The sequence below is a fragment of the Trichechus manatus genome, unplaced genomic scaffold (genome assembly GCF_000243295.1).
Source record: "Trichechus manatus latirostris isolate Lorelei unplaced genomic scaffold, TriManLat1.0 scaffold00061, whole genome shotgun sequence".
NCBI lineage: Eukaryota > Metazoa > Chordata > Mammalia > Sirenia > Trichechidae > Trichechus > Trichechus manatus.
The window spans coordinates 14,436,941-14,447,134 of record NW_004443997.1 but is presented as its reverse complement, the minus strand read 5'-3'; the positions used below and the strand labels follow the sequence as shown (position 1 = coordinate 14,447,134).

The 10,194-nt window shown below is 40.5% G+C and overlaps 1 protein-coding gene across 1 annotated transcript in view; it reads right to left on the bottom strand.

Annotated features, from left to right (window-relative positions):
- PPTC7 (protein phosphatase targeting COQ7) overlaps window positions 1-10,194 on the bottom strand; it is a 42,195-nt gene that overhangs the window by 6,492 nt on the left and 25,509 nt on the right. The window contains exons 3-4 of the mRNA XM_004379081.2: window positions 4,952-5,150; window positions 1,213-1,336 (exon numbers count right to left, since the gene is read on the bottom strand). Of these exons, the coding sequence (XP_004379138.1) occupies window positions 1,213-1,336; window positions 4,952-5,150 (323 nt within the window). The remainder of the gene's footprint in view (window positions 1-1,212; window positions 1,337-4,951; window positions 5,151-10,194) is intronic.

Sequence of the window (10,194 nt, the reverse complement as noted above, 5' to 3'; positions counted from 1 at the left end):
CTACTCACCAAGGTAGAATGTAGAACATTGTCTTTATAAACTGTGTTATGCCAATTGAGCTAGATGTTCCCCGAGACCATGGTCCCCACTAGCTGTGTAATCTTGAGCCATACCTTTATCCTTGCTGGTTTCAATTCCTCATCTGTAAAATGGGGATGGGAAAACAAGGTCCATTTTGGCTCTAACATTCTGTGGTTCTAAATAGTTTCAGTATAAATAAAATAGGTCTCTGCTTCAATGCTACCTCCTGAAAGAGGTTTTCCCTGACCCGTCCATCTAGAATAGCAGCCCCCTCCATTCTGTCCCTTTACCCTCCTTGACTTCTCTTCCTATTATCGACCACCAACACTGTATCATGTATTTATTTCTCTGTGTTGTGTTTTCTTCACTAGACTATAAGCTCCATGAGGGCAGGGATAATGTCTTCTGCTAACCACTGTTAGCACACATAGCACAGTGCCTGCTATATGTAAGCACCTAACAGTTATTGAACGCCATACACCAGGCATGGTGACAAGGATTTCGTATGCCTGGTCTTAGATAATCCTCACTACAACCCTGTAAAGTAGGATCTTTATTACTTCCCATTTTACAGGGAAGGAAAATATTACTTACAAAGTTGAAGAAACTTGCCCAAAATCGTACTGGTCAATGGTAAAGACACTTATGAGAAAAGACCAATTTTTCCCAGAGTTCGTATTTTTCCAAAGCCAGGGGAATATGGAAAGACTGGTTTTCACTGCTTCCACTCTCTGTGTGGGACAAGTCTGGATGGTTTCGTGACTGGTGACAGCTCAGATCACATCAAGGTTCTGGGCTGCCTGCTGCCCTTGAATGGCTCTGGCAGGACTATTTTCTGTCTTTCCCAGCGTCAACACCTGCTGGGTTTGTTATAGGAATAAAATGAAAAAAGAAACCAGGAGCCAACACCATTAAAATTAAAATAAAACAAAAAATGTCTTCATCTGGAGTTTTTTTATCTTTACCAGCCTACTACATGTTTGTATGAGAAGACTTTTCCACTCCCAAGTTCTCCAATTGTGAACAGTTCCATTTATAATTGCTTGAAAGATAGAACTATTATTATTTTCCTAAGTTCAAAAAATATTCCTTTCCAACACTACCAAAATGGACAATGCAACTGAATCAATAAAACTCTGCCACTCGGGGAGGGCCACTCTGTTTCCCAGGGCTAACCTTTGAGTTAATTACCTTTAACTTTTTTAGCTCCTGAAGGATCATGTAATCAGGCATGTTGTCAAAGAGTCCATCTGTCGCCGTCAGGATAATGTCTCCTAACTGGACATCAAAAGATGTGCTATCAGCAGCGTCCGGGCTGTGGCAAGGACAGGGGAGGAGCAGAGTTAAGAAAACCCCTTAGAGATACAATTCAAAGTTTCCTTCAGGCACTCTGCACACGTTGGAAGCGTCTTCAGGAAAAAGTAATTTATACTAGTGCAGTCAACGACAAAAATGGAGTGAATAATAAAAACCAGTCACTTTTAGGTTAAGATCCCTAACCTTGAAAAATTTCACTGGAAACGCTGACATAAATATTTCAAAAGTGTAACACACCCTACTAAGAAACACTGAGTCTGATGATAAGTCACATGTGGTTCAGAAAGGAGGACAGTTCTGAGTCAGATACTAACATGCCTCTAAAATCTGGATGGAAATGAGCCTTTATTTCCTAATTCTTCAGAGCCAAATTCCGTCCTCTCTTAACTCAGGTTCACTCATCAGTCTCACGGCCAGCTGGAATCTGACTCTCAGGAGGCTCTGTTAGGGTAAGGGGGGGGATGCTGAGTACCCAGGGAAAGAAAAGCACACACAGATCCTGTAAAAGCCACTTCAAATTAAAACCCTACAATGGTTTTGGCTTAGTAAGGACGGTGTGTCTCCCAGTGCTCACACACTGCTTGTCATTCACAAGGTATTTATTTATTAGCGTGCCCGGCACATGGTAGGTCTTTAAGAAATATCTGTCAAATGAATAAATGAATGAAGAAACAAAGTATTTGACCCTCCAAACTGAGGGGGAAAAGAAAAAAACCTTCAATATGTTGTTAAGTGAGGAAAGCAAGGTGCAGTGTGCATAGTATGCAACCATTTCTATAAAAAGGAGGGGAAATACATAAATGCAGATGCAGAGCTCAGATCTGGAAAGATTCAGGGACACTGCTAACACGGCTGCCTCTAAGGAGAGAAATGGGCAGCTGGGGGCGGGGTAAGTGGTAGATTTTTCACTGTACATCTTTTTGTGCAAAATTTTCAGAGATAGATGGGAGATTTTTCCTCTGATGATGCCTGATGAAACAGACATAAGAACCCAGGTGGGGAGAAAAGACCATACATTCAAAGAGTTGATGGCCCCTCTGAGGCTGGTTCTCCACTACTTTAGGAGGCCAGCTCTACTGCTTCCTGGCCTCCAAAGTGATAGAATGGTGAGATATCTGAAAATCTGTCTTCACCTGGAAACCTCTCCCCCTACCCCAAATGAGGGAACAACAGCCAGGAAAAAAATTCAGACACTGACTCGGGCTAGAGGAGGGCAGAGGGGGTACAGAACCAAAGCACCCAGAAAAACCCAAAAACGTATGTAAGCAGCATGATATAACATTTGTGAAGAAAAAACATTAAAACAAAGAAAAACCTACACATGCTGGGGATTTACATGAAATGCAGTGAGAAAATGTCTGGTTCATCTTCTCCTGATGGAGGAAAGATGCTGGGAACGTTTCGTGATGCACTTTGGCAAGAACAAATGAACTTTGAGTTACACATTTATACAATAAATGTTGTAAAAACAGCTACTAAAGGAAAACCTGTCAGTTAAGGTTAAAATGGTATTTTATAGATAAAAGGGACCCATAATAACCATAGAGATACATGTAGCAGGGGGATAAAAAAAGACTGTAAAACTGGTGGAAAACAGGTCTTTATCCAAGGAATAAAGAGAACAATACAAGACACTTCACATTTGCTCAGTCTCTGGAAACAAATCAGATTCTAGAAGTTTAGATTAATGAGCAGGTTGGCAGTGGAGTTGGGTTTTATGCTGAGGTTTTCTTTTCCCCGGGAGTGTCCTTTGCTATCTTGCCTGTGAGAGACTTGCTACCATTGGACAGTTCGTCCTCTTCTCCTAACACTCCCACCCAGGAGCTTGGTGTTCCGCCAGCTGCAGTTCTGCCCATTTTGATTGAACATACTGTGCTGCTGAAAACTTTTGACTGCACTGAAACATGAGCCGAAATCACATGCTAGTGAGCCCTCTCTGGGCTCTGAGGGAAGCCATTTCCACCTCGGGGCAGACCAGGCAGAGTGCTTCCCTAAGCAGACCGCCCCCAAATGCAATGTGTGAGATACAGCAGCACCGTTCTGGCACTCAAAAGCCCATGCAAGAACCACCAAATGAATGAAGATTAAAGCACCACTCCCCAAAAACCGTTAGTTGAGCTTAGTATCTACTGAGGCCTTGGGTTCTGAGTTCTCCTCACTCCACTACGGGTTGAAATGAATATGTAGTACAGTCAGTTGAAGAAGTATCTATAGTCAGATACTCTTCCAAATATGGTAATCTGTCTAAATCTGAAAGTAAAAGTGCTTCACTCTCTCGAAGAGTCAGCAACAGGCTTTAGATGGGCAATTCTTAATTCCTAACTATATGATACGCTCGTTCCAGTTTAATAGTTTTATTTTGGTGTAAACTTAAGATTTGGTTTAATAAGAGCCATTAAAAAGAGACATCAGGCACTTGCTAGAATGTGTCTGTTTTTATAAAAGGTCCATTACCGTATTTTTATGCAAATAATGTGCTCCTTATACGTTTGTCAACCACTCCCTCCCCACTGCAAAGTATTTTCGTAAGCACATTATGCTCTTTTTTTACAGCAACATGTAAAAAAAAAATTGGCATAGCTGCACTTACGAAAATACCTTGAAGGGGAATGGAGTGGTTGGCAAACAAACGTAGAAGGCGCACATATTTGCATAAAAATATGGTACTCATTTAACAAACATTTATGAATTGCCAGCAGCGTTTGTGCCAGGTCCTGCCTACCCTCACTGTACTTACGGGGGAGCAAAGGGGACCTGTGGATGAGCCACATGCTACTCACAATGGTACTAAGGGGAGATGACCTGTCATTGCAAGGCTGTTAAACGGCAGTGAAATCTGAGACTGTCTTAACCTCACTCTGTACATTCATATTAGAAAAGATAAAACTGTAAAAATTATGTTCTGCTGTGGACATTCTCAACAACAACAAAGAATAAGTAAATAAATAAAAACTAAAAATTAACTCAAAAAAGTACCAATTGTCTTACAGGGTTCCTGTCTTAAAAATGAACTGTGAGAAGGCATCAGGAGTAAAAAAGAACAGCTCAACAGCATCATCACAGAAGAATAAATCTGAGACCACATTTGATTCCCTTTCCTGGACCTTAATTCCCCCTTGACAGGTTCTGCATGGATTGCAAGCTCTAGCTGACACATCTAACAGGATGCCCCGGGAACCTGGAAGCTGTTGCGACAAACAAAGCAGATGCCTGTTTTTGTGCTCTTCCCTAACAACGTATGCAAACTTTCTTACAGGCACTGGCATGCATGAACGACTCATTTCTCCAGCACAACTTGCCAGATACAACTGTATGTACTACTACATGGTGTTGGTATGAAAAATTGTATCTGGCTATTCTCTAAGCTTGAAGTAGCATTTTCACAGTCTCGTCAGATTATTGGGTATCAGAATTTGATTTGGTTCTAATATCAAGTGTAAGCAAAATATCTTTCAAAGTGTCAATCTAAAAGGTTCTCCTGATGAGAATGCTCTCAGTGTCTTTTTTTCTCACATGAAAATGTAAAATGCCTACCTCCACTGTACTTATGGGGGAGCAGAGGGGACCTGTAGATGGGCCACATGCTATGCGCAATGGTGCTAAAGGAAGATACCTGTCACTCAAGACGACGCCCTCGGCTTCAGGTGGTGCGATGGAGAGCTGGAATGGAGTGTTGAAGTAATGCTGCTGCTCATCTGACCGGTGCACAACTTCGCCGCCCCGGACGACCAGGAAACCGGAATCGCCCAGGTTTGCTGTGTGTAAGCGGTGGCTAGTTCTGTCCAGCACTACGATGCAGGCAGTGCTGCTACCTAGAAACACCAATAATTTCCATCAAGGCTGCCTCTGCGTACTTACTTTCATTACATAGTTCCTGAGAGCAACATGCCTTTATTTGAGATCCTTTGCCTAAACAGGATCTTTCTAAGATATGCTCCATAACCCTATGAATGTCAAAAGTAACCTGATCAGGGTCAGCATGGTGGGGTAAGAAAAAGGGATTTACATTATACATTTGCAGAGATAGAAAACAATAAAAACGGCTGGTATTTAACCACACTATTTCTTTTCAACAGTGCAATTATCTATGCCAAATGCTCAAAAGCTCTGCATGTTGTTGAGATATTAAATTTTAATATTTAAATGCCAGCATGAGAATGTTACATTTTCCTGCCACTTCTCATTAGTCTTTGGCAGGAAGCCTTCTCCATGAAATTCACTAACATTTAAGACAGGGCACATAACTAAAATTTTAAGCCAGATTTCCATCTGTTGAGGTCACGAAGAACTTTTTTATTGGAGACTAATGAAAGACTCACAAGGAAGGAACAAGATCAACTGTCCCAAGTAGTTTGGGAAATCAACCTGTTCACTTCACAGGGATTACTAGTGTTTAGAGGGGAGAGCCACATTCCAAGCAGTGAGCAAAGAGCATCTGTGCACCTTTGCTGCACATGGTGGGCACAACCTTTCCTAGACGGAAAGCCTGATAACAGTAGTACAGATCACATTAATAAAACTTAAGCCTGTACTATACTGACAAACGGCAAAAGAGAAAAATAGGCAGTTCACCAAGAGATAAATGATCATCTCACTAGTAACTATTCTTGCCTATCAGTTTAACAAGAGGTTGAAAGAAAACAATGCCAGGGATGGCGAGAGTGTAGGAAACCACACTCACTCTCATTCCATGGAGAGAGAGAGAGTACAATTGAACAACCTTTCTGAAAGGCGACACAGCCCTGAAAAAATGTGCATAACCGCTGATCAAGCAATTCCACTTGTGAGCATTTATTCTGAGAAAATCATTGGAGATGCAAACAAGACAAAATACTGTTTAAGATCAGGAAAAGCTGGAAAGCACGTGAATACCTAAAATGAAGGGACTGGTTAAATAAATCACAGTACATCCATACAGTGGAAGGTTATACACTCTCCCTGGAGATAGCCTGCCTGTGTCTAGATCCTAGCTCTGCCAGTTACCAGCTGTGTGAACTGGGACAAATGACTTGATCTCTCTGTACCTCAGCTTCCTCATCTATAAAAATAGGGGTAATAGTAACTACCTCATAGAATTGTTTGTAATGATTAAACAAGTCAAGTCATGTCAAACACTTACAACACATAGTGTTAGCTATTTAATAGCCATTAAAATTATGTTAAAAAAATAGATTTGAAAAGGAAAGAAAATTAAAACGAAACAAGTAGATTACAAACTAGTACTAAAGTGTCCTTAAAAAAAAAAAAGTGTTATCAAAACTTAAAGAACTCTGTACACCAAAAAAAGTTGAGTTTATAAAAATTAAAAAAAAAAAAAAAAGGCAATAGTTCGTAAAGTCCAAACTGTTAAGATGATAGTTACAAAACAAAACCACCAGGCTGGGGAACCAGCTGTGTTAAATCCCAGCTCCATCATTTTCCAACTGTGCAACATAAAAAAAGAGGGGATATAAAAGTCCCTACTTCACGGGGCTGTTTTGAGCACCCAATAAAAACTCAATACAGTAAAACTCGCAGAAGCTGGAACCTGTGTAAGGTGGAAACCTGTCAGAGAAACTCAAATATTTTCCACTAACAGAGAGCAACAGAAAAGTGGTAAGCTGCACCCTGTCAAAGGCAGAAAACTTGGGAGATTCAGAAAACAAAGCAGTCCCATTAAGTTCCGGCTCTCAGAGGTTTCACTGTACATGCTATTATTATTCTATGTATAAACATACATAGAAAGGAATCTGGGAGCATAACCACTAAAATATTACAAGTTTTATTAGAGGGATTATGGGTAATTTGATTTTTTGCTGTTAAGTTTTCCTTAATGAAAATGTATAACTTAATGCTAAGACATGTTCTATTAATGAGTCTCCTCTTCATTAACTGTCAAAGAAAAGACCAAAACAGGCACTGTAACTAGCTGCAGTGCCGTCAGAGAATCCACTGCACCACGGTCAGAGCTAAGATCGCCGCTTACCTTTCCTTCCTAACGCAGTGAAAAACAAATTCCAATCATTTATCATTAATACAATCACCATGCAAAAGATCTTCTCAACACTGACAGGATTAAATTCTACTGAGAATGAAAGATGACAGATAATAGCACACCCTTGAAAATTTTGCTGCAGGAAGGACTCATGGTGACTCATCAGTACTCACTGACAACCTAGGCTATCATTTTGCTACCCCTGCGGCAGTAAATAGCTGAGTTAGAACCAAAATGGTCCTCCTGAAGAAGCTTTATTATCCAAAGCAGCACCAAACAAATGCAAGGCCAGCCTTATAGAATCATCTGGACGTGGAGTGTACACTCCTCCTTCGCCTCCTCAGATTACTGACGGATGCATACGGCTTAGGACCCGGCAGCCTGATACTGGGAAACACGAGCTCACCACTCTTACGTGTTTGAGGGGAACAAGCAGGTAAAGAAGAGAAAGAAGAAAAGAGGTAGCTGAGAACGACAGTGCTGGTGTGCAAACAACTGACCAATACAGGCAGGCACCAGGCAACTCCCTCACGCTAATATGGAAATATCTGTTATCACTCAGGCCCTTGTTTTGTAAACTACTACTAAGCCTTTTGTGCAGCAAACAGAGAAACAGACAGCCTTATTAGGACTGGCACCTCAAATTCTTCAGATATGTTGAATTCATATGAATTAAATTCACTTAAGGGTCTCCCAGGCGATATCTGTCAGCAATTAGCCTGTGATGCCAACCCAGACCCAAAAGCACTTGGAAATTCTCAAAAAGAAAAAAAGAAAAAAAGATCACAGCTATCAGCTTGTTCTTTATATTGAAATGGCTTTGTAGGCTTTTTAGTTTAGATTAAAAAAAAGAAAAAAAAATACACACACACACACACACACACACACACAGAGCAAAAGCTGGACCTGTGTTAAGGTGCAAACCTGTCAGAGAAGGAAAACGCAAATATTTTCCACTAACAGAGCAATAGAAAAGTGGTAAGACTGCACCCTGTCAAAGATGGAAAATTTCGAGGCCTGGAAAAACAAGGCAGTCCCATTGAGTTCCGGCTCTCACAGGTTTCACTGTATAGAAGATATATAACCTAATATTTTAAAGTTATCAGTATTTACAATTACATCTAACTAAGGTTCAGTAAAACTCAGCAGCCTGTGTTTGCCAAAATATGCTTGCTTTTAAGATGTGTAGACTGGGCGAGAGAGATGTGTATGTGTCAAACATGGTAACAAATGATTATTTCAACATGTCTTTTAGGAGAAAAAAAGTACTTATAATGTTCATTGTAAGAGAACTTCTAATATGTCCTTAAATTTATTTTCTTATCATCTCCCAGTCAAATGAGGCTGAATAGGAAAGGAAATAGGAATAAGGGAAAAAAACATACCAAAAAACAAGGCTATTAAAATGCAAAATCAGGATAGTTTTGTAAACTGGTTTCCAAGGCAAAGTAAATGCACTGGGGGCTGGGGGGCAGAGCCCTCCTGGAAACATGCAGGAGTCAGCCCCCTGGGATCTGTTTCTCTGGGCGCTCTCTCCTTTTAATATATGAAATAGGGGGTCAGAGGTTAAGTGGTTTTAGGAATAAAGTCATATAGCCTGTTGACAGAAAGGTGCTAAAAACAGAATCTAGTATGTTTAACTGTGCCAGGCCAGCTCCAAATTACGTGTCCAAAATAGGAGATTAAGACAAAGCAGTATACTGAAACCACAAGACAAGATTTCTCTTTAGTTATAAGGAAAACAAGCTGGTTAATCACAGCATGGGGAAGACAGAAGACAGCCGCGTGGTGAAAAGAGTCCCTTCTTAAAAAATGATTTAAAATTGGAGGCAAAATTCTACAATGTGGAGATCTCCACGAACAAACAACAGAGGCTGATTTTTACTGTGGATGGTATCTGGCAGGGAGGCCTTCTAGTAACCAGAAAGATGCTGGCAATTAGCAGAAACTTAATGACACCCTTTCTGAGAGCCTGCTTAGAAGGCTGGGTAAGTTGTTGGGTAAATTCCCAGGGAATAATTTAACAAAAGTAGTAGCTCGGCCAAAGGATGCTCCATTAGCATACCAAATAAGCACTATGTGTTTGGTTTTAAGTTTTCTAATACAAGATTAACAGATATTTATTTTGTGCCATGCTATTTTTCCGACTAATCCATTAGCAGAGCCCCTGGTGTCTATTTGCACAAAGGAGTGGGTAACCTCCCACTCGGAACTCCTGGCAGGTAATCAGCTGAATTTTAAATACCCAGCCCCCAATCCCTTCCCTGCTCCCTCAGAGATAACCTCTATCCTGAATTTTAGATTCCTTTACTTTTTCTTTATTCTTCTATCATATTTTAGAATTCCTAAACAATACATTTTAATTTTTTTATGTTTCTGGACTTGAAATATATGGAATCATACTGTGAAGTGGTATTCTGCAATTTCCTTCTTCCCTTAATAATATGTTCTTGAATGTTGCAGATAGCTTTAAGTCATTTGTTTTCACAATGCGTTTTTTGACTACTGATGGACTTTCAGGTTGTTCTCAGTTTTCTGTATTATTGACAATGTTGCTATGAACATTCCTGCACCTATGTGCTGGTACACAGGACTGGCAAGTTTCTCTAGTCTAGGCTATACACCTAGAAGAATTGCAGGGCATGCCATGTGTCCTGTTTATTCAGTAATACCTAATCGTTTTCCAAAGTGTCTGTATTTATATTCCCAGGAAGCAGTATTAACTATTTAAAGTTCAGCTGATTACCTGCCAGGAGTTCCGAGTGGGAGGTTACCCGTTCCTCTGTGAAAATAGGCATCCGGGGGGTCTGCTAATGGATTAGTCTGCAAATAGCACTGGTCTATATCTTCTCTATCAAACTGTTTCATAGCATGAGCCTCAG